Here is a 24,503-nt window from a genome sequence, read left to right as displayed (position 1 = left end):
CAGTTGTAGGTAAAGTTAGGAGCTTAAAGAAGATGATAAGGATTTAGAATAATAGAGTAATACTAGAGAGAACTGATCAAGGACAGGTGAAAGAACTGACGAGACTAGTCAAGTTGGAAACCATAAATTTGAGGTTGTAATGTTTTGCCTAACAGTATCAGTACCCTTCAGGTTCCTTGTCCTTTTCTTCACTATTCACAAGGCCAAGGGTAGTACTCACCTCTATTCCACCACTTCTGTTTCACTTTCGGTATAGCTCTTCTTGGCAGTAAATTGCCAGGTTCACAGCCTTTGAAGACTCATGTTTGAGATCTTCCTGTAAAGGCAAAGCATCTAAGAATTTTTCTGGTCCATTAGACTACGTAAGGGAGTGGGGATTTACCCACTAAGGTCAAGAGGTAGTTTAGAACAGTACATATCCATGTGTTAAGATTATATCAGAGGGATCTTGAGACACACACAGTTCCCTAAACCAACTAGCTTTGCAGTCTCCAAGCCTGAATTTTAGATTAGTTGCCTTTCATAGTCCTATTTCTTGACCTGGGATTCCCCTGCTTGAGCTTTCTAAGTCTCTTCCTCTGTGATTCTTTAGAATCCTGGGTATGTTTACATCCCAACAATGGAAACATCTCAGCAACGATTTCTTAAAGACCCAGCAGGAGAAGAGGCACAGCTGGTTCAAGACAAGCGGTACCATCAAGAAGTTCCGAGCTGGCCTCAGTATCTTCTCACCCATCCCCAAGTAAGTGTTTCTCCATGAGCTTGTTGTCTCTAATCACATTGATCTCTTCTAAGCCCCCACCCCACCTTCTTGATTATGTAAACTTTTCTGTCCTCTCCCTAGGCCCTCTGAATTCTGTACCTTTAACTACTAATACTACCCACATGATCTTGTCCCCTGTGTGTCTTTACCCTTCTACTCCTGACCCAGTAGTCATACCTTGTCCTTTATGTAAAATATAGTACATAGTGCATGGGGTCTGTTTGGAGAAATATATACTCACTTCTTCATCTTTCCTTTCTTTGACCCTCACCCTTATTCCCTATCCTAAGGAGACAGAAGCAGAGCTAATTAGGCCCCAGCCCCTTGCTCTTATGAAAGGGCACATTGATTTATTACCTGGGTTCTGGAAACAAGCATTGCTCCATTCTTTGATCCCAGACTTTTATTCCCTGCTTCCCCACTCTCTGTGCCTTCTGATCTTGCCAAAGGCAAATACAAACCCAGATTTGTAGTTTTCCAGGTACCAGTATTGATAGACAGTCAGACATTAGGCTCTTTGGGGTCCACCTGTTTCTTACCTAGTAGTTTAATCACATATATATTAATACAGACAACACACACACACACATTGAGCAAGTGAAACAGGTATCCTTTCCAAGGTATCATTCCTTAGCTGGCCTGGATGCTGTAGAGAATGACCTAGGCTTTAATGACATAAAACCTGACGTGTAGTGATCTATTTGTTTTGACAGTTTGATCCAATGAAACTTTCCTTGGATAGTTTGGGTTTTTTTTTTGACCTCGCTGTGTGGTATGGCATATGGAATGTTAATTCCCTGACCAGGGATTGAATGCAGGGCCCCCTGCAGAGTCTTAACCGGTGGACCACCAGGGAAAACCCTCCAGGCTTCTAGGGCTCATACCGAATCCTCAGTTTCATCACTTCTCTTTGCTCTCTGTTCAGGTCTCCCAGTTTCCCTATCATACAGGACTCCATGCTGAAAGGCAAACTGGGTGTACCAGACCTTCGAGTTGGACGCCTCATGAACCGTTCCATCTCCTGCACCATGAAGAACCCCAAAGTGGAGGTGTTTGGCTACCCTCCCAGCCCCCAGGCAGGTCTCCTGTGTCCCCAGCACGTGGGCCTCCCTCCCCCAACACGGACCTCTCCTTTGGTACATGGCTGAGGAGGGTTTGACTTGGTGTCAGAGGGTGGGAGGGGAAGTGAGGGAATACAGCTTCTCAAAATGGAGCGGGAGTCTGGTTGTCCAGACGTCATAAACCAAATCTGGGCATGAATCATGAATCAGTAGAATGGAACACATATTTTAATAGTTGTGAATTTATACCTACATAGTCTAGCAAGCTTCTCTGATAGTATATCAAGGAGCAGAGTCTGGGGTTGGGCATCCCAGGGAGATGTTGTGTTTAATTTTGTTAGCTTGTGGTTAGGACTTGGTAGTCAGCTACTTTACAAACGTCTTACATCTACCTTGAAAAGGGTTAAGGACAGGTGAGCCTGTTTGAAGAGCCTTTGCCAAAAATGTCTAAAGGTCTTTTCTGCAGCTTGGGGATTATTTAGACTGATCAGAGTTAGGGCTTAGCTACTTCAAGATAATTTTAGGTAATGGGCATGAATGAGGTGTTTCTAGTTACCAGCTTCCTAGGAGATTCATGAAGCCTTATTTTTTTTTTTTTTTTTACTCTCATCAGGTCAGTGGTCACTGCAAGAACATCCCCACTCTGGAATATGGATTCCTTGTCCAGGTAATCAAGTCCAAAGCTTCATTCCAAAGCCTTTCCACTATTTTCTGACCCATCTGATCCCTTAACATCTCCCAACTCTTCAGTCAATTAGCAAGCATTTCCTTAATTGCTCTGCTTCCAGAACTATACTGAGTGTTCTGTGAATAGGAGAAAAGGCCTAGTTCCCACCATTAAGAAGCCTATAGCATTACTGGGCAGAGAAGGCAATGTCACCCCACTCCAGTACTCTTGCCTGGAAAATCCCATGGACAGAGGAGCCTGGTAGGCTGCAGTCCATGGGGTCGCTAAGAGTCGGACACAACTGAGCGACTTCACTTTCACTTTTCACTTTCATGCATTGGAGAAGGAAATGGCAACCCACTCCAGTGTTCTTGCCTGGAGGATCCCAGGGACGGGGGAGCCTGGTGGGCTGCCATCTATAGGGTCGCACAGAGTCGGACACGACTGAAGCGACTTAGCAGCAGCAGCAGCAGCATTATTGGGAAGACAACGCTTATATACCACTCACGATCAAGTGCCAAATGATGCACTGCAAATTTTAAGTGCACTGATGCCAAGATAAGAGAAGAATTGACACTGATTTTCTTATAATCCTCCACATCCTTGCTCAAGTGGGCTTCACTTTTCCTCACAAACTTGCAGTGCTTAGCTGCTACTGGTCATTTGCTTCTTTTTAAAACCTCTTTATTTTCCTGACATGGTTTCACTTTTGCATCTCCAATATCTTTGTTCATGTCATTCCCTCTACTGGCATTCCTCACTGTATCTGCCTATTGTAATCAATGCCAACTTTTTCATAAAATCTTCTCTATTACTTGAAATGTATTAGATGGAAGTGTGTTGCCTCTCACTGAATTCTTTTGATACTTTTTCTTTTATATAGCACTAATGGGTCAGGTACCATATGCTCTCTTGAATTGTAATTAATGTATATACATACCACATCTCCCCTGTTGGACTATAGGGTCTGAGAGGATAGTCTTTTATGTTATTGAATAACAAAGGATACTTTTCAGTGAGCTAGGGATGTAGTAGGCATTCAACACATCTGTATTAAATGAATGAACAAAAGCCCTTGCATGTCCATTTATGATTTCAATAGTTTGTGAAATGGGAACAATTTGATTTATACAGGCAGTATATGTGATTGTGAAAGCCTTTTAAGACAGATTGTGTAAAAAATACTTCAAGATATTGCTGCTTGTGCTCTGAATTTGTGCTTTCTTCCCATCAGAGTTTTGTTTGTGGTCTTGATCATCTTACAGGCTGATTGTCCTAGGTAGTTAAACATGGCTTCTCAGCACCACCCCCACCCCACCTCCCACCCCCACCGCCATCTGATCATGGACTGAATACTCAACTCACTTGTCAGATGGGGGCAATCTAATTACTGCAAATAATATTAATAGTTTGATTAGTATTTCTTACTATTATAAAATACTCTTACAGAAATCATCTTTTTAATTTCAGTACTTCTGTAAAGTGAGTAATGTCCATTTTGTAAATGAAGAAACCAAGGCTCAAGTTAACTTGCCCCAACTTATATATGGTATTAAGTAGTAGAAGGGAGAATCTTAACCCAGTTCTTCTACCATGGCTGGTCTTTTTTCCATCATAATATATAGTCTTCCAGAGTTAGGCCATTGATTTAATCAAGTGCATGACCCAAGAATAGAGTCTACCTTAGGCACAGGGCTGGGAGGTAGGAGAGTAAGAGAAAGGAAATTCAGATTGTTTCCTATATCTGGGTCTTGACTTCCAAAAAAAGACTTAATAGAATCTCCTCTCTCCCCAGATCATGAAATATGCAGAGCAGAGAATCCCAACATTGAATGAGTACTGTGTTGTATGTGATGAGCAGCATGTCTTCCAGAATGGGTCCATGCTCAAGGTATACACCTCTATTTTGTGACCCTTTCTTACACCCTTAGCTAAGTCCCATTAGTTCCTCATCTTTCCATTTTTCCTTTCTTCTTGGATCTGTGGTAAAGGTAGAATTCTGTCCATACTCCCTGAGACTCTGGAAATAATAGTTTTTCTCCGAAAACAAGTCTCAGCAGTCCTGTTAGGAAAGATGAGGATATGTGAATATCAGTCTAGAGTTGTCCGAGGTCAGAAATGTCCCTCTTGCCCTATGACACCTTCTTATTGCACACCTCCTGCCACCACCATCTCTTTAATATGTCCATTCAGCCAGCCGTCTGTACTCGTGAACTGTGCGTTTTCTCCTTCTACACGTTGGGAGTCATGTCCGGAGCTGCAGAGGAGGTGGCCACTGGAGCAGAGGTATGGGGGATGGAAGAGCTGCTGGGGAATTGGGATCATTTATGTCTGGGAATCCCAGCAGTTTTACTGCTTGGAATTTAATCTCCAGAAATGCTTTCCTATGTAAGAATGTTCACTGTAGTGGTTTTTTTCTTTAATATTTTATTTAAGTTTTGGCCACACCACATGGCTTGTGGGATTTTAGTTCCCGACCAGGGATCAAACTCATGCCCTAAGCAGTGAAAGCTCAGAGTCCTCTAATTGCTGGACTGCCCGGGAATTCCCTAGTATTGTTTATAATAGTTGAAAAAAGAAAAAATAGATACAAGCCCATTTGTACAGGGTCCAGTTAAAGAAATGATGGTTTTATTAATTACAGTAGAAATACTGTAATTAATTAATACTGTTTTATTAATTACAGTAGAAATACTATATAGCTATTATTTATGGATAGAGAATTATAACATATATAAATAAAATATAACAGTGTGTATAATTATTTAAAATTTGCCCATATGATAAAATAACAATTTCTTTAGGAAAAATATCTGGAAAAATATACATCAAACTTTGCAGTAGTTAATGTGAAGAATGAGATTTGGGGGCAAGGGGATGGTTTTTATCTTCTTTTAATCATTCTTTTAAACATTGTTCTTGAATTTTTATGATAAGCTTGTATTTTCTAATAAAAAAACAAAACATTTGTGGTTTTTAAAATTTATTGAAATATAGTTGACTTTATAATGTGTTCATTTCTGCTACACAGCAAAGTGATTCTGTTATATATGTACATTCGTTTTCATATTCTTTTCCATTATGGTTTATCACAGGATATTGAGTATAGTTCCTTGTACTATACAGTAAGACCTAGTTATTTATTCATTTTATACATAATAGCTCACATCTGCTAATCCAAAACTCCCAGTCTGTCCCTCATATTTGCTTTTAAAAAGAGAAATACCAAGTGCTTCCAGAAGGTAGACCTATGCTGGATACTGTGCAACTCCCAGCCCCGTGAAATCATTTAGCTTTTGTCCCCTTTCTTTCCTTTCTCCTAAGGTGGTGGATCTGCTGGTGGCCATGTGTAGGGCAGCTTTGGAGTCCCCTAGAAAGAGCATCATCTTTGAGCCTTATCCCTCTGTGGTGGACCCCACTGATCCCAAGACTCTGGCCTTTAACCCTAAGGTATAGTTGCTTGGGAAGAAAGTCAGGACTAAGGAACAGAAATGGTGAAAGACAATGGGAGACTACAGGCTGTCATTCTAGTGTTCACAACAGCTGGGAATAAGGGGACAGAAGAAATGGCACACTTGTTTCTTGGCTCTTGAACCCTCAGATTTAACTCTTTAGTGAACAAGTAACTAAACATAACTAATAGTATAAGGGTAACTTCTGAGTTTCTGAGAAGACAGGGAGACAAATTAACATTAGTTATGTTGGAATAATACAGACTTCGAAGCCAGACAGACCTTGATTCCATTTGAGGTTCTGCTGCTCCCTAGCTGAATGGTGTTAGGCAGATCACTTAACCTTTCCGAACCTCAATTTCTTTATCTGTAAAAAGTGGATAATATCTATTATAAAAATGAGACATAATGTATATAAAATATTGTAATAGTTAGTGTTCTCCAGAGAAATAGAACAATAGGAGATGTATAGAGAAAGAAATGTACTGTAAGGAGTTGGCTTCTGTGATTATGAAGGCTGAGAAGTACCAGGCTGAGTAGTGGGTAAGCTGGAAACTCAGGAGAGCTGATGTTGTAAGTTCCAGTCCAAAACCCAGCAGACTCAAGATTTGAAGAGCTGATTTTTTCAGTTCTAGTCTGAATGCAGGAAAAGACCAATGTCCCAGCACTCAGGCCAGAGGAGTTCCCTCTTACTCAGCTATTTTGTTCTATTCAGGCCGTCAACTGATTAGACGAGCCACCTGAATAGGGATGGCAGTCTCTTTTACTCAGTCTGCCATTCAAAGGTTAATTTCATCTAGAAATACCTTCACATACATACCTAGAATAATGTTCAATTAAATGTCTGGCACTTCATTTCCCAAAGGACACAGTTGACAGGTGTTGAAATAACCATTACATGTACCCAGGACAGTGCTTCACAGTTGCTCATTTCTGTGTGTCAGGCACTGTATCAGATTCTTTACATGTTATTTAATCTTCAGTTTAAATAACTAACCCTATGAGGGTAGTAAGGATTTTTTATCTTTACTTATATACATGGATCCTGAGGTTCTGAGAGGTTAAGGAACTTACCCCTACTACTCTCAGCTGGTAAAAGAACTGGCACATGATTCTAGAACTTCTTGGCATTAAGTCTGTGTTCTTTGCATGACATACTATGCTGTTTCCCTGGGGCCTAGATTTCTTTTGTACATGTGGCCCTCTTTTTCATCAGATCTTACTCTCTCCCACTTTTCTTTACCTGGTTCTTCTTTCCCTGTTGATTCCCCACAGAAGAAGAATTATGAGCGACTGCAGAAAGCTCTGGATAGTGTGATGTCCATCCGGGAGATGACCCAGGTATTCTGTCCTCTGCCTGTCCCCTGCCTGCCCACTCAAGTGCCCTGTTCTGTTTGAAATTCATTGGATTGGAGTGAAGATTTAGAGATGCTATTCAAATTCCTCACAGTATTCTCTTTAGTTCTCCCTCTTTAGCTTTCCTAGTCTTTGTTCTCTGGTTTGTTAGCTCTGTTACTCCTATTTCTCACTCCTTATGTCTCTCTCAACCTTTACCTTTGCTGCTAATTCCTTCACAAGTTGTTCCTATTTAATGTTTTTTTTTTTTTTTTAATAATTCTTAGGGCACTAGAGAAGTTAGGGAAGGACTTCTGTCCAGGGTTGGGAGGGTAAGGAGGGGGGCTTGGAGGTAAGGAACTAGACCCAGGGGCCTGCATCTTCTATCCTTCTAGGGGTGGGGCAGCCACATGGAGCAGTGACCATCCTTTGACTCAAGGCTGTCCCTCACCAGACTTCCCCACCCCTCGTCTGCAATCTCTGCATGAATAGACATTCATTTGTACTCACATTTACAGGTGGGCCTCTTCTCAGCAAATCCTATATATCACAGTTCAGATGAACACATAACATACACCTAGGAGGGATGATTTACTTGTCAGAAGAACTCTGTGTTTTATGTAGTTTTACCACAGGATTCCTTAGCCTGATCTTTCTGGGACATTGATTTTATTTACTTATTTATTTTTTTTGATTTATAATCAACTTTTTAGGGCTGTAGGAATTGCATAAAATGAGGGAGACCCACCTGCATGTTGTTTTGTAAGCATCTTCAGTCATTTTCATATTTATTTATGAGTCTTCCCAGCCTGATGGGTCCTTGAGGGTGGGAACCCCATCTCCTCTTGGTTTGGTGTGGTCTTCAGTTCCTGCCTTGCCCTGGGCCCTGATAATCTGTGGAAAGTGGGAGGGCTCCCACCTCTTCTGGGAGATAACCTTACGGCCTTTGTCTTACAGGGCTCGTATCTGGAAATCAAGAAGCAGATGGACAAGCTGGATCCCCTGGCCCATCCTCTCCTGCAGTGGTATGAGTAGAATGGTTTATCCTTCAGCATTTGGGGGAATGGAACATAGTATCAGACTGGAGCCTATACCTTCTCTTAGAGGTGGTTTCAGCATCGTTCCTAAGATCATAGATATTATGGCAGCTTTTTCTTGGGGTTTTATTGATACACCTGGCTTGGCTAGGAACTGGGAGCCAACAAAGAAGCCGCAAGTTCTAAGACTATGTTTCAAGTTCTCTTTAGTGTTTCTTGTTTCCCAGTAGGTTTTTGAGTGCTGCTTGCCTATAGGAATTAACACTTCATTTCAATTAGATTTTCTATGCGTGCAGAGAGGTCCCTCTCTTTGTACTCCCTTTCTCTGTCTCAAGCCCTTCCCTATCGATGTTAACTGTCCAGAGGCTTGGAGCACTGTTACTACTCCCTTCTCTGAGCAAAGGTTCTGACCTTGTATTTCCTTTCTACTTCCCTTCACCCTCTGCTCTCCCTTCCTGACCTTGATTTCTGTTCTCTCTTCCTGGAATAGCTTTCCCTTTCTAGCCTGTTTTGCTCTGTCAGGTCAGCCTTTGATGTTAGTACTTTTTCAGTGCACCATGCTCCCTCTTAGCATGAGGAATGACCAGGCATAGACCGTTCAGAATGGCATTACAGGTACATGAGTGAAGCATACAAACAACCATAACCACTATAAGAGATAATGCCCCCTTGCTGAGTCCTCAGTGGCTTATGCCTTTGTTCTCTCCTGTCTTCTTGAGTTCAGCCTACATACAGGCCAGTATGTCCCTGAATTCTCAGGAAGTTCGTTCTAGTTTCCTCTGTTTTTTTCCTGCAGTTCAGACAATAACTGTCCATTCCCCCCATCTCTGAGAGCCTTCAGCCTTCCTCTGGGCTCAGATAGGATAGCTCCTGAGCCCCTGTGCTAAGTTTCTAAATCCCAAATGTAAGTTGTCACCATCCTAACACAGACCCACCTCTCTAATTTTCTTTGGTAGCTGACCTCTTATGCTCTTCTTTTTGTTCTTTACTTTTCTCTCCCTGGATGTAGCAGCCCACCTCCCACCCCTCTCTTTCTTTCATCTGTTGTTTACCCAGTAACTAGCTGGTCTCCGGTCAGTAACTTCTTTTACATTTTTATACACAAACGTTACCACCCACAGGAATATCCAGTAGTGTCCTGGGTTCACAGTTAAAACAACCCTGGAATCCTTGCTTATTCTCCAAGGGGCAGAGCAAGGCTGCTGCTTTGTTTAGGATGGCCTAACCACATGTTTATTCTGTCCTTTTTGTTTTTTTCTCTGTTTTATCCTAGGATCATCTCTAGCAACAGGTCGCACATTGTCAAACTACCTCTCAGCAGGGTAAGTGACCATTCTCCTTCTAAGCTCTGAATTTCTAGTGAGGGGCAAGGAGGGGCTCCAAACCAGCTAGTCACATTGGTCCTAGACCTGCCTGGTTAGACTTGTCCATCAACAGTAGTCTTTGGGCCAATGCATATTTCCTTTATTGGGGGTTGTACAAGCCTAATTTGCTCCCTATCCCTAGCCTTTCCCTCCCTGATCTCCCATTTCTGCTCTGTTTTCCTGACCCCACCCCCACCCTGGGCAGCAGCTGAAGTTCATGCACACCTCACACCAGTTCCTCCTGCTGAGCAGCCCTCCTGCCAAGGAGGCTCGGTTCCGGACCGCCAAGAAGCTCTATGGCAGCACCTTTGCCTTCCAGTGAGGAGTGGGGCAGGGCTGGGGCTGGGTGCTGGATAAGGCAAAAAAAATGGGGGGATGGCGGCAAGTTCACTTGAGGAATAGGAGTTTGTATGACCTATGTCCATCAATGTATTAAATGCTATTGTGGTAGGTGCTGTAGAGGATAAAGATATGATATGGTCTTTAATCTTAAGCTACTTAGGATGTAGTTGAGGAGAAATGACATTTACATATAAAAAGATGTGGTTGAAGGTAGATTGGCAGGGATAGATTTGAAAACTGCTTTGAAGAAAATCAGCAATTTATGCCTGATTTTGAGAGAAGAGAGGAAAAAATAGATTAAGAGTAACTTAAAAGAGATGTGAAGTCATGATTGAAAGCCATACTTGGGATCAGTGATAAACTCATTGAGTTTGAGATGAATTTGTTTAATTTGAAATATCAGGATGATAGGCAAATGAAAATATTGAACCAGCAGTTGAGGATTAGGATGGGATTGTTTGAAGCGTGGAAGAGAAGATAGGCCTAGATATTAAGATGTAAGGGTTAGCCATACACACACACATCTTGCATGCCTGTAACTATATCCGTGTGCACGTTCATCGCTAGCTTTATCTGTGTCCATCTTCATGTCCTGTGTGTGTGAGAATGGGTGGGAATGGCAGCCTTGGAATTTTCTTGGGAACTTCATTCCATGAGGAAACATGTATTCTATACTGCCTTACAGTGGGTCCCACATTGAGAACTGGCATTCGATCCTGCGCAATGGGCTGGTCAATGCATCCTACACCAAACTGCAGGTGAGCCTGTGCTCCTTTTCTCTTTCTCTCCACCTTCTCCCTGCCCCACTCATGTCGGGGAAGTCTGCTCTAAAGTACTCAACTGTGTTTGCCTCAGCATCCTCAAACCTAGCCTCCTGTGGGGCTTTCCTAGGGAGGAAGTTGAAACTATATGTATAGAATGAATATGGTGGTTGTATTTTGACCTGAGGCTTTGTTTTTAGGAATGGGAATATAGCTTTAGGCACAAATAGAAATTGCTGATTGCAATCACTGTGATCAATGAACCTGTTAGAGCTTTTCAATATATGTGACTATTCAGAGAGTTAATATAGGAGACTTATTTCTTTGTCCTGCAAGACTCCAAGGAATGATTATTATTCCTCCTCCTGCCTGCCTGTTCTGTATTCATTTCTAGAGGGCAGGGATCTGCATATTACCAAGGCCTATGGCAGGAGCATGGATTCTGAGCGATTGACTCAGTGGCTTTGCCACTCGTCACTCGCCAAGGCATCAGTATCTAGTATTTTGTAGGCAAAGGGGTTAACCTGCATCCACTTTTCAGCTAATCAGCTTTTCAAGAGTAGGTGCCTAAAGTTATCTGAATGAGTGAGAAGATTAAATGGAGGGACAGAGGGCTGGATAAGCCTTGTGGCTGCCTAATACACAGCCATGGGAGGGCCCAGGCTCATATTGCTCATCCTGGTGTTTCCCTGCAAGCTGCATGGAGCAGCCTATGGCAAAGGCATCTACCTGAGCCCCATCTCCAGTATTTCCTTTGGATACTCAGGTAAGAAATAATCTTTGGCCACATTGACTTTATTTACATTGCATCCATTTTGTGAATACATAAACCTATGCTGTCTCCTCTTCCATCATGGACACTTGGTCTGTGTCAGCTCTCTCCCCAATCATGGATACGTAATCTTTCTGTTTTTTTCTTTCGTTAGGAATTTAGATTATTTGTATGGTGAGGCCAATTATCTCCCTTTCTCGTAGGTATTCTCTTCTCCATGAATAAAACCATTCATTGTGGGACCTTAGCCCTAGAAATGGGTTAAGGAATTACTGGGGGATGACTCCAGGCTCTCTGGAGAACACATTTTTGGTGCTGACAGTAGCCTGTCAGACTGTATATGTGCACACGTGGATGCGAGTTGATAGATGAATGCACTTGAAGTCTTGAGTCCCTTCCACTGGCTTACATTTCTGGAGACATGGTTCTCCTCCCTGTCAACCACCTTTTAAAATTTAAACTGTCTGTAATTATACACTATTGTATTAGTAACATTGAATGCAAGAGGAAGCATTTTATTCCAAAGATAAGGTATGAGCAATATCCAGATTCTAGTTAGGAGATGAGTCCCACTTTGTCCAGCTCAGAAAAGAAATCTGACTTAGCTTTCTCATTGTTTCAAGTTTATATCTGAGTTCTTCTCAGTCTTTTTTAGTTCGGGTTCTGTATAGTCTTTGTATAAGAGAAAGCCACCAGATAGTCACATGTCTACCGTATGAAGGGGCCAGTGCTAGATTCTTTATAGATTTAGTATTCTCCATTAATGTAACTGTTACAAAAATAAGAACACTTAGCTCCAGAATAACAGAACTATAATAGAAAGGTCTCTAATGACACAATAAACCAAACAAAGAAGAAGAAAGGAGATAATATAAATAAGAAGCAAAATTAATGACATAAGAACAGATACAATAGACAAAAAATCAAAAGATGGTTCTTTTAAAGAACTAACAAAACAGATAGACCTGGGTAGATTGATTAAGAAGAAAAAGAGCAGCATTAAATGTGAATAAAAAAGGAACATAACTATAGATATAGCAAAGTTTTATTTATTTTTACTTTTTATTACTATTATTTTTTTGGCTGCACCACAACGGCATGTGGAATCTTAGTTCTCTGACCAGGGATCAAGCCTGCATTTCCAGCATTGGAAGCCCAGAGTCTTAACCACTGAACTGACAGGGAAGTCCCAAAATTTTAAAAGCTAATAGAATTCTGTCAACTTTATGCAAATGATTTGAAAACTTTGTCAAGATGGATAAATCCCTAGAAAAATATAACTTAACAAAACTGATTCAAGAAGATATAGAAAACCTGAACAGCTCTAACATAAAAGACATTGAAATAGTAGCTTAAAATTTTTCACAATAAAACAAAAACCTTGCCAAATCCAGGTAATTTTACAAGTGGATCTTAAGTCAAACTTTCAAATAACAAATTATCCCAATTTTAAACAGAATCATCCAGAGAATACAAAAAGATGGAATTACAAATCATAAAAGATTGGTAAGTTTGATTTTATTAAAATTATAAGCTTCTGTTCATCAGAAGACACCTTAAAATAAAAAGGCAGCTTACAAACTAGGAGAAGACATTGCAACACATATAACTACAAAAGATTAGTAATAAAAGTGCATTATAAATTCTTGCAAATAAGAAGACAACCCAATTAAAAAAATAGGCAAATAACACAGGCAGGTCACTGAAGAAATGACCAAAAATATGAGCAGCTACTCAGCCTCTATTAATCAAGGAAGTAAAGGCAAGACCAAAATGACATACCATTTAGCACCTATGTGGATTGGCAAGAATTTAAAAATCCGGTAATACCTCTGATTGTACCAGGGGTTGTAGATCAGCAGGATCTCTTTTATTGCTTGTGGAATATAAATGGGTATAACCACTTTGGAAAACATTTTGGTGTTACATTTCATAAAGCTTGAGAAATATCCCTGCAACCAAGCATTTTCATTTCTGAATATGTGCACCCAAAGGTGTATAGTATTGTTTGCAACAACAAATCTTAGAAAAAAACTCATCATCAGGAGAATGGGTAAATACATCATAATCTATTCTGAAAATAGATTATTATTCAGCAATGACAGTGAACCAACAGTGGCATTCAGCAACGTGGAAAAAATGTTAAGTAAATAATGGTTGAATTGAAAAAAGAAAAAAAAGGCAAGGCAAAGGACTGCCTTTTTTTATATTGCTCAAAAGTAAACAAAATTAAAATTATTTAGCTACGTGTGTGTGTGATAAAATTAAAGGAAAAAGAAGAAAAATAACAACCTAAATTTCAGAATAGTGGATATCTCCCAAGTGGAGGCAGATAGTGGGATAGGGTTAGGAGCACTTAGATGTAAGTCACTGATAGTATTTTAGTTCTTGGATTTAGTTCTAGTCTGTTCTTAGTTCATTGTCCTGTTAAACAAATGATAGTATGTCTATGAGTAATCCACAAAGGATGGGTGCCCAGTGAATATTTATTGAATGTGTGAATGAATCTTACTCTGTGTGCCTGGAGTCCAAAGTGGGAGTGGGATTGGGGTAGTCTTTTGGCTTTGTCTAGATACCACAATTTTTATCTTTGTGCCAGCCTAAAGCTTCTCTCAAATTAATTCCTTATTCTAAATAGTGAGTCTCCTGGCTTCTGGTGGCCACGAAATTCTTTTTTGTTGTCTGTTTTCTCCCTGTTCTCCTCTCCCACTGGTCTTTGTTTACTACTGAGTCCCTGAATACCTTTAGTTATCAGATGGAGCTAGGAATCTCTATTGACGTCTTAACTTTATTTACTGATTATGTAAAAATGTCATATGGCACCATCCTTCTCCCTCCAAAGGTTGATTTGATTATAGATACAAAATACCATGTTTTTCTATTGTGGCTATAGGTCATTTTGTTCAATCTCTTACTACTTTTCAGATAAAATAGATAGAAAGAAAAGTCAAATGACTTTCTTGGGTCACATGGATCTAACTAGCAGAGTTAGGACTGGAATCCAGTTCTCCTGACTTGTAGGCCAGTGTTCTTATCATTATTTTGGACTGACAGGGCAGGCTTTGCTCGAAGAACTGATTTTCTGAGGGCCCCATGGATATGTGAGAGTCTCTAACTCTGGATGGGATGTGGGTAAATGTCTGACTTATTTTAGTTACTCTAGCATATAACTAACTCTGTCCTCTTTGTATGTTTCCTTCTACCCTTTTCTGCTCTAGTTTTCTATATTTTTCCTCAGGGTATCCAAGTGCCTTCTGAGGGGTCATTGTAAATAGAGAGCATCCATTTGACTAGCGGAGCCTCTAAAGACTTGGCCATAGTGTGCAGGTTAAAGTGAGGGAGAGTGGGAAAGGAGATGGTAAGCTCCATCTGTTTGTTTAGTCATGTTTAGAAACTTGTCCAAGTATATACTCTGCACACCAAGCAACCAGGGAGTATTCTGGCCTCTAGGTTCTCAGTGTGTCTGGTCTCAGGGAACTGAGAGAAGATGATTGGGGTTATTACAGTCAGGACAGTGCACAACAGGATTGGGATGGAACAAGATTTGAATTCTATCATAAGGGCCATCTCTAAGACCAGCCATAGAAATCAGATTGTTCTCTCAACCTCTGAGGTAGAACCTAAATGGGAATTTTACTCAGAACCATGCACTGAAATACCCAGGCTGAGAAGATTATCAGGTTTGGATGCAGAGCTAAACCTAGTTAAAGCTAATGAAGAAGTTGGAAACAGGATGGTGGGGATTCCTGTAGGAGAAAGAAATAGGCAGTTCAAATCTTGAGGTTCTCGTTGCCTTGACTTTTATTCAAGCCATAATCTGTCATGGGGCTTCACTGTGAGTACATGATGAATTAACAGCCTTAGTAGTGAAGAATGTCATTCTAGTGGTTATCATCCCTGCTTCTAGACCATGGTTACCACAAAAGCAAGACTTGCAGCAGAGTGGAGTTAGTCGTAATAGAAAGTGCCGGGTGGACTGATGAGATAAGGGCCCCTGCTCCTGGTCTGCAGTGATAGCATCATTTCCCATCTTCATCTCCCTCTCTGGTCTCATGGTCTCATACACACATACACACTCACTCCTTCCTGGGATAAGGCTGGGCCTGTGATAAAGCCGAATACAGAGACTGGAGTCCTAATCATGGGACAGAAAGAGTTGGGAATAGGGGCCCACAAGCACTGTTTCATATCTAAATAGGAAGAGTCCAGAGTGAGTCTCTAAATGTTATAAACAGGGCTATTCAATGAGGGTTAAGGATGGTGGAGGATTTATGGATTTAGATAAGATGAAAGCAAGTAAATTGGCTCCTCTTCCTCAAGTCTGGGAAGACTTTCTGAAGGAAGCAGGACTCTTCAGGGTAGTTGCCATTTTGGTTACCTGTGGAAACTTATTCATCAGCTACCTGTTCTGTACTCCCTTTAGTCTGAATGACTCTGGTCAGAGGTTTTTATGTAGCTTTGAAACTGGAGCAGATCTGACTTGCTCTGCTTGCTTGCTTTCCACTCATTTTACTCAGCCTGGCATCGGACCTGAAATGTTGATGTCACCATCTTCCTAGGCCCCTCATTCCTTGCTCATTTCACCTCTTGCTCCCTATCTTAGAGTCCGTCAGTGATTCCCTGATGTTCTCAGGATAAACTCCGGTTGCCTTACATGGCCTACAAGGCCTGCTTGATCTTATCCTAGCTTACCTGTTCCCCATCATCTCTCATCACTTCTCTGCCATTGACTATGCTCCATACAAAGTAAGGTACACTACTGTGTCTTTCTTCCAGGCCTTTCGTATCCTCTTATCTCGGCCTAGAACACTTCCTTCCTCTTCGTTTAGCTACCTCTTCCTAATTCTATAGTTCTTAGCCTAGCTGTCACCAGGAAGCCCTCTTCAAACCTGTGAGCTAGGCTAGTTCCCCTCCTCTGGCTCACTCAGTGCTCTGTATTTTCCCCATCATAACCCCTCCCATGCTGTGTCATGACTATTTGTTCCTTTCCTGTAATCTCCATCAGGCTAAATTCTGTGAGGGCAGATACACTGTTTGCTTTATTCACTTCTGTGTCACCAAGTGTCTCTAGCTCCAGTGCCTGGCACATAGTAGGTACTTCAGTAAATATTTGATGAAGGAATGGGTGAATGAACTGGTTTGTTTTTCTGTGACAGGAATGGGAAAAGGACAGCATAGGATGCCCTCCAAAGATGAGCTCGTCCAGAGATACAACAGAATGAATACCATCCCCCAGGTATTATTAGTTGCCTTTGTTCGACTGAGGCAGGACACTTCCTCTTGGATAAGTTTAGGCTACAGAGATGGATGGGGAAACATTGGTAGTGATGGGGGTGGGTGGCTTATAGATCATTTCAAGCAATCAGATACATTCTAAGAGGAACCCATTTCCAGGGTCATTTGTGGCTTCAGTCATGAGTATGAGAACAGAAACTGAGTTTATTAAATCTAATGACATGAAAATGTAAAGATGGAAGCTTGGACTCATCCAGACTGATTATGAAAATCAGAAATTTGGGGAGGTGGCTGGAAGCCCAGGATATCCCAATCCTTACCCCCCTAACTACTACCAGTTAACTCACCTCTCTAGGGAAAGCTGTAACCATCTACCTGGCTCTCTTCTCTTCTAGACCCGATCCATTCAGTCAAGGTTCCTGCAGAGTCGGAATCTAAACTGTATAGCACTTTGTGAAGGTAGGTAGCTCACCCAGTCCCTGTTTTTGTGGGTGCCCAACCTTCATTTCTGGTGCCACTTTAGCACATGATCCAGCCAAGGGTGATGTTGAAGCATCTTACCTTCCCCTCCCTGCCTGGACTCTCTGACCCAAGCATTATACCTATAACTTCTGGCCCCTCTCTTCCCAGTGATTACATCCAAGGACCTCCAGAAGCATGGGAACATCTGGGTGTGCCCTGTGTCCGACCATGTCTGCACACGGTTCTTCTTTGTGTAAGTCTAGGAGGGTACCTTGGGAATTACTTGGAGAAGTGAGGGGGAGAGCACAATAATACGGACTGCTGGGAAAGTCTGTTTCTGTTATTGGAGACTTGTCCCTGGCTACCTGAGTAGGGCCGGAACTGGGACTTTCCCCTTGGAGGATGAGGATGGGTATAAATCAAGGGCTGTTTAGAGGAAACCAGATAAACTCTTCTACTGTAAAGAGTAGAAAGAAAGTTTTTTGATTCTGGGATGGGATGGCCACACCCCTAAATGCAGGTCCATGGGTTGACATTATTCTGGGATTGGTCTCCCTCTTATGCTCACGCTTGCATTATCTTTGGCAGATATGAGGATGGTCAGGTGGGCGATGCCAACATTAATACTCAGGACCCCAAGATACAGAAGGAAATCATGCGTGTGATCGGAACTCAGGTTTACACAAACTGAGGGGGCCCCAGCCCTCGTACCACCCCTGTTCCCCCAGGATCCATCTGCCCTCATAAAAGGGCTCAGGAGCAGCAGACAAGTCTGCCCTGAGGAATCAAGGGGCCATTACTAAGGGGCAGGAAAAAGATAGACGAGGCGGCCTTCATGGTGGAGATTGACCCAGGAACCACTCCACATTTGGATGGCCCAGACTGACTCCTTACCCCGATTTTCCCAGTTGACTTCACCCTGTTTGTAAATAAAACAATAAAATGGAAGGTGCTGTGGACTGGATATGATCACTGTGGTCTGACTAGCCTTGGCCCAGCACCTGCTGCCCCAAGCCCCCAAATGGGGGTAGGGGTGGGGAGAGTGGAACATCATGGGGGCTGGGACTGTTTATGTTGGATGGAGTCAAAGCTCAGTCCATCTAGTATAGTATCCTAAAGATCTGTCAACATTTTATTCAACGGATTAGATAAGGGAAACCTATGCATATGACACAAACTGAGAAGGATACAGAATACCACTGGTGACTCTTCCTCGAGATTTAAAAGGACCATTGAGGCCACAGTAGCTCAGATTTCCTACCTTTAGGACCTTTGTTTTCTGCACAAAACCTGTCCTCTCCTTTGCTCTATATCTTGGTGGTTGGGCCCTACTCTCTACCTCCTCCTCCTCCCAGCTATTTCTTTGGGATAAGGGAGGTGGAGGGAGAGCTGACAGCTCTCTAACTTGAAATCTGTAAAGAGATCATAAGGAAATACAGTTTCCTTTAATGAAACAAAATCCAGATTCTTCAAAGTCAGCAATGTGAGAGAAGACAGCTGTTTCTCTGAATATCTAATTGTTTCAGTGAAAGCCATCTCCTTGTTGAAATTCTCACTGCCAGCCTTCTGGCTTTCAGGCTGTGCTCCATGTACCTAAAACCCTAAAGTTCTAAGAGACAAGTTGGATATTGCCAGTTTTACAAACTGTTAATGAAGAAAAACAGGAATATAAGCACAGAGACTACAAAAAACTTTAAACAAGCCTGACTTTCAAGTATAGGCTTTTAAAAAGTTGTTAGAGCTTCTTGATTTATATGGCCTGAACTAGACAGACTACATGTTGGCTTTCATTATGTGTGTGTGCTTAGTCATTGGTTGTGTCCGACTCCTTGTGACTCCATGGACTGTAGCCCTTCAGGCTTCTCTGTCCATGGTGTTTTCCAGACAAGAATACTGGAATAGGTTGCCATTTCCTACTCCAGGGGATCTTCCTGACCCAGAAATCAAACCCACATCTTGTGTGTTAACAGGTGGAGTCTTTACCCCTGAGCCATCTGGAAATCCCCCATTAGGCAGTCCATCCTAGCTGAAATTCCAGCTTCTTGAAGGACCCTTGCAGCTCATCTGTATAGTATCAGAGATAGTTAACATTTTTCAGTTCTTATTAGGTAGGCGCTGGGCATTATGCTAAGCACTTTAATACTTTGCTAATACCTTGGCTTACTATGTTCTTGGTATTGTTGTAAGCATTGTACACATGCAGACTAAAATAATTCTGTAAACAAGCCTATGAAGTAGATGCCATTATTCCCATTTTGTAGATGAGAAAGCAGACACAAAGGATAAGCAGTATGTCCATATTCCACAGCTAGCGACAGGCAGCCTGCCTCCAGAACTGCTCTTCTGTTTCTATGCTGTGTAGCCTTTCAAACTTTATTTTTTTATTTAAACTTGACAACAAAGACGGAAGATAGGTTTTTTTTTAGGGATCTTAAATAACGTGGGTAACGTCTCCCAACTGGTTAGTGGCCATGCTGGGTTTTTAACCAGAGTTGCTCAACTCCAGGACCTGAGCTCTTAACTCTTACTTCTGCAGGGATTCTCAAACTGTTCCCACTAGTGTTCCAGCAATTGAATCTAGGTGCTAGGCTAGACAGCATTTTTGCTCAATTTTCAGAAATTGTTGATAGGTTTTTTTTCTCATTTGTAATCATTTCTTAAGAGTTGTTATCAGTGGCATCTAATAAAACAAGTACTAGCAGATGATGGAATGATACGTAATAGACAGACAGTGTGTGTTACCAGAAAAACTCAAAAAACCTGAGGTGGCCTAGGGAATCACTTTCTTAATAGTATATGCGTAATAGTCTCTTAATGCCAATAAAACTAATGAAATTAAGTATATCATTTTATAGTGTTCTACATAATAGCAACAGGACTTTTTGAATCTGAGAAGTTTGAAAGCCATATAACCTTATCTGAAAAAATTCAAAATATGTACACTGTAAAACAAGCCTGATAAAAAACCCGCAGCATTCCTTTAACAAGAATGCTTTTATTGCAGGGGAAATTGCATGGGGCCCTGAGTTTCTGGAGGGGAATCCTCCTACAGCCTGGAGTGGGAGTTGAAGGATTGCCCCTTTCTCCCACCCAGGCAGAGTGGGGATGGCGGAGCCTGTGAAAGCCAGGTCTGAGCAGGAGATCCTCTTTCACCAAAGCCAGTACAGACACTATACACAGAGGTTGATGGTTGCCTCCTACTTTCCACATAGTCCTGGACTCAAGCAGCCTTATTCGGTTAGACCTGGACATGCTGTGTTAGGGCTAGGGTTGTGTAAACAACTATTTTCCTCAATTAGTTCCAGGAGGAGAGTAGATGGCTGTGATTTCTGGATTGAAAATGTAAAACTCTTAAGAGTTTAACCTTCCTCTTCCCTCTCAGTAATTTTCCATTTTCTAGGCAGGGTGTGGCCATGACTCAGTTTGTGGTGAGAATGTGGCCATACACAGGGGAGGAGCCTTCTGGATTCTGCCTTTCATTCTGGCCAGTGGGGAGAGGAAGGGAAGAGTCTGGTGCTGAGTCATAACTGGGTTACTTACCAGCATCTCACAGAAAGGATTCTGAGATGGAGGTTTGGGTAGTGATGTCTCAGCTTCTGGGATCATTTTGGGAGTGGCGGGGAGGAAGCTTCAGGGGTCATGTAATTCCTTCAGAGCCCTTCTCCTCCAGAAGAGGGGTAGGGGAAAATAAAGCAATTCATTTGAAGGGGCAGCAGTTTTCTCTGGAATATAGAATTTTCCACAACTATTTCAGAGTCACCCTTTAAGTTAAAGCATTGCCTACAAAAATTATTTTATCTAGGAGAGAGACCGAAGTCGTCTTTGTCCTAGCTATCCTTCCAAGGATAAGTGGGTCTGGTTAGCTGGTAGCCAGCGAGCATGGAGGTGGAGACTAAAATACCATGCCAAGGAAAATGTGGATTATGATGGCACTGCAGCAGGAGGACTTCCTGGGGAGGGGGCATTTGATCTGTTGTTTGCTGATGCCTTTCTTTTTTTTGGCAAGACTTCTCTATTCTATGTTATTTTTTGGCCACAACAAGGAGCATGCAGGAGCCTTAGTTCCCCAGTCAGGAGTTGAACCCATGCTGCCTGCAGTGGAAGGGCAGACTCTTAACCACCGGACCTTCATAGAATTCCCACTGATGCCTTTCTTGGTCTTCTAAATCTTGATTACTTTGGGGGACTGGGGTCTGCTTACCGCTCCACTTGCGTCATAAGGAACCTGATCTCTGGTTACGCTTGTAGGGGAAAAAGAGAGAGCCCAGGCCTCCATGGCTTGGTGGATAGGACTAACCCACCCTAAGGAGCTTTGTCCTGTGATTAGTAACAGTTCTGGGCTAGAGAAAAACTGCTGGAGGTCCTGTTGGCTGAGGCAGTCGAATGACCTGGAATGAACAAGGACTCCTCAGGAGTCTCCCTTTTCTTAGTGCTGATAAGGCATTTCCTCAGGAGGGGGAACCTTAGATACACAGTTGCATTCAGAAAACATTTGTTTACTGTTCCTTTCCCCTGGAATGGCCTTCCCAGTGCCCATCTCTATGGTAACCAGCCCTCCCAAGTCTCCTCCTCCATGAATCTCTTCCTTTCCCCAAGAGACAACCTGTTTTCTCTTTATCCCTTAACTCCAAAAGGTCAACCTTGTCTTCCAGGATTTGTCTGGGGGAAACTCAGAAATTAAGGTTTTCTGCCACCCTGGTGGGCCTGAAGAGATCTTGGGAATTGGAAGGAAGGCACTGAAGAAATTAAAAAGTCTACTTAATCTGGCTCTGGAAAGGGTATATGAAGTCCAAAGTGGTAAGCACTTCTAAATGTGACATCCAGGCCAGTGGGCTGCCCTGGAAACCTGTGTTTGCCTGAGAGAAGTAACATTGCTGTTTTAGGCAGAGGCCAAGAGGTCACTTAATGGTAAAACCTGTAACCTTACCCTCTTCACCAGGGCCAAAGCTTGTCTTTAGGCTCCAAAGTTTTGTTCGGGGATTGTTTGCTGACACACATACCTTGCAAGGGAGTCCAAATGACCACCAAGAGTTAAATTCCAGATTCTGTGATTCTGTGGCCAAAAATCCAAACAGGTAACAAACAGCAGTCAACACCCTCACTCACACCTCAGTCCAGTGAACCTAGCAGCACCTCCTCCTGTCCTGCTAGCCCGTGGGCACAGTGGAACGGCAGGAAGCAGAGCCTAACTTAAGGGGGTGGTCTGTATCCCCCCTCAGCCTCCCCAGTTTCCTGTAGCTCTGGGGTCACTTGTTGCTGGGTCAGAGGAATAAAGGTTCATTTCAGGAGGATGGCTCAGAGAAGGGCAAACCTAGTTAATTGGATTGAGACAGATGTTCTGGCACTAGTCACAAGGAAAAACCTCCAGAACTAGTGAGTTCTCAAAGAGGACGCCTGTTGAGCCCTGTGCTATACTTTGATAGTTCACATACATCAACTATCAAACCCCACCAGATGGAGCTAGAATTGTCTGCAGTTTACTTTTAAGGAACTGGACTTACACTAAATTACAGATATGATTATAGGGCTAGTGAGTGGAATTGGAACTAAATGTGATGGAACCCATGCTTGCTTCTATACTAAGCTGCTTCTCAGCACAGTAATGACAATCACCTTAAACTGACAGATTTTCACTATGCATCTAATATGAGCAAAAATATAACCTGTTGGTTCCTGTGAAAGTTTCATTAACATATATTTTTTAACTATTAGAGTTTTAATTTTGGATTGGGGTACAGCCAGTTAACAGTGCTGTGATAGTTTTAGGTGAACAGCAAAGGGACTCAGCCATACATATACATCTGTTCATTCCCTCCCAAACTTCCCTCCCATCCAGGCTGCCACATAATATTGGGCAGAGTTCCATGTGCTATACAGTAGGTCCTTGTTGGTTATTAATGGACAGCATTTTTATAACAGTTGGAAGACCAAAATCTGTAACCGAAGTGCAATAGTTTGCCATCAGCTCTCCAGTTTAATACATGTGCTTTTCAATCACAGGACTATATCTAGATATAGATCTTTAAAATGCAACATAGTCCAGCACTGGCCACAACATTGCCCCTTTAGTGTTGTTCAACCCTGTACTTTGTTCATCTTTAGCTGATGGGCCAATATGGCCACTTAAGCCACCCTCTTTCTCTGGATAGAGAAGAATCTGATTCCCTCTGGTAAAGCATGATTTTTTTTTCCCTCTCAGCAACTTCATGAGCTCTTACCACCTCAATAACGCAGCATTCATTCCCTCTCTGCAACTGAGGGAACCAGAAACAGCTTATAGAAGAGATTAAAATATTTTATCTTAATGTTGTTACTTTTTGTCAGCTTATCTGAGCTAACAGGAAAGCATAATGAAGGCCTGTGATTCAGCTGCAGGCAGGGTGTCTGGCTGAGCGGGTCACACCCATTGGTCTCTTTTCCAGGAAAAGGAAAGAACCTAATAGTATTCACGATTTTTAACATTGTATCTGCTCTCAAAATTTGCCTGAAAGAAGGCAAGAGTTAACAGTTGCTTCGTCGGTAACTGCTGTGATCACTAGGAAATCAGAAAATGCCTTAAGGAAAAATACAAGAAAAGCTCCAACAATACTGATTAAAATACACAAGGTTGAAAACAGAAATTCTTACTTTGGCAGAGATTATGAGATCTAACGTTGTGACATTTCCTGATGTGGTTAGTTCTGCACTAATATTAATAACTTCTATTCACTTTCTACTCTCAGGCACTCGCTCCGCAGGACTCCAGTCCCTACTAAAGTCTTCACATGGCCTCTACTTGTCCTTCTTTGTTCTAAACCCTAAGAACAAAAGAGCCTCACGCTCCCGCTCCTAACACACTCCGCCCTCCCGCGTTCTCCCCGCCCTCCCGCGTTCTCTCCCCGTTCCTGTGTCGGAGCCCCTCCTATGGCGGCCAGGACCTCCAACCATCCCATGAGTCTACATCCCCCACCCCACCTCTGACTGTTCGGTTCAGTCTTCGGGGCGTGCGCTGGGGCGGGCACCCGGGCCAGGGGATTGCTGCCCGGGGACCCATAAATCTGGGCACTATCTGGGTAGGCCAGGGCCACTTAGCTGGGATGGACTGGGCCAAGGGTCAAGAGAAGACCTGGTCCAGCATTCCAAGTTGGCCGCAACAGGTGGCCCGGGCGTCCGGGGGTCTGGGAGGGAGGGCTCCAGAGCTCCGAGGGCGGGTCCTCCCGTCTCGCCGCTTCCCCATTGGGCCCTAAAGTGCCTCAATGCTGCGAGTTTTATT

At 42.5% G+C, this 24,503-nt stretch overlaps 1 protein-coding gene across 16 annotated transcripts in view; it reads left to right on the top strand.

The window, feature by feature from the left end:
* PARP6 (poly(ADP-ribose) polymerase family member 6) overlaps positions 1 to 24,020 on the top strand; it is a 32,718-nt gene extending 8,698 nt beyond the window's left edge. For 8 of the 16 annotated variants that reach the window (XM_024997433.2, XM_024997430.2, XM_059890334.1 and 5 more), the window contains 16 exons: positions 593 to 742; positions 1,689 to 1,899; positions 2,438 to 2,491; positions 4,287 to 4,382; positions 4,685 to 4,777; positions 5,816 to 5,941; positions 7,219 to 7,284; positions 8,236 to 8,303; positions 9,589 to 9,637; positions 9,885 to 9,997; positions 10,707 to 10,779; positions 11,479 to 11,548; positions 16,711 to 16,790; positions 17,185 to 17,248; positions 17,420 to 17,504; positions 17,840 to 18,199. In XM_024997433.2, coding sequence (XP_024853201.1) covers positions 593 to 742; positions 1,689 to 1,899; positions 2,438 to 2,491; positions 4,287 to 4,382; positions 4,685 to 4,777; positions 5,816 to 5,941; positions 7,219 to 7,284; positions 8,236 to 8,303; positions 9,589 to 9,637; positions 9,885 to 9,997; positions 10,707 to 10,779; positions 11,479 to 11,548; positions 16,711 to 16,790; positions 17,185 to 17,248; positions 17,420 to 17,504; positions 17,840 to 17,942 — 1,501 coding nt within the window. In that variant the 3' untranslated portion in view covers positions 17,943 to 18,199. Of the gene's footprint in view, positions 1 to 592; positions 743 to 1,688; positions 1,900 to 2,437; positions 2,492 to 4,286; positions 4,383 to 4,684; positions 4,778 to 5,815; positions 5,942 to 7,218; positions 7,285 to 7,991; positions 8,041 to 8,235; positions 8,304 to 9,588; positions 9,638 to 9,884; positions 9,998 to 10,706; positions 10,780 to 11,478; positions 11,549 to 16,710; positions 16,791 to 17,184; positions 17,249 to 17,419; positions 17,505 to 17,839; positions 18,200 to 21,903 lie in introns of those variants that run through there. The other 8 variants (XR_003036610.2, XR_009496022.1, NR_198908.1 and 5 more) reach the window with 8 other exon arrangements.
* Positions 24,021 to 24,503: the final 483 nt, after the last annotated feature.

The sequence above is a fragment of the Bos taurus genome, chromosome 10 (assembly GCF_002263795.3).
Source record: "Bos taurus isolate L1 Dominette 01449 registration number 42190680 breed Hereford chromosome 10, ARS-UCD2.0, whole genome shotgun sequence".
NCBI classification, from domain to species: domain Eukaryota; kingdom Metazoa; phylum Chordata; class Mammalia; order Artiodactyla; family Bovidae; genus Bos; species Bos taurus.
This window is presented reverse-complemented; position numbering and strand designations above follow the sequence as displayed.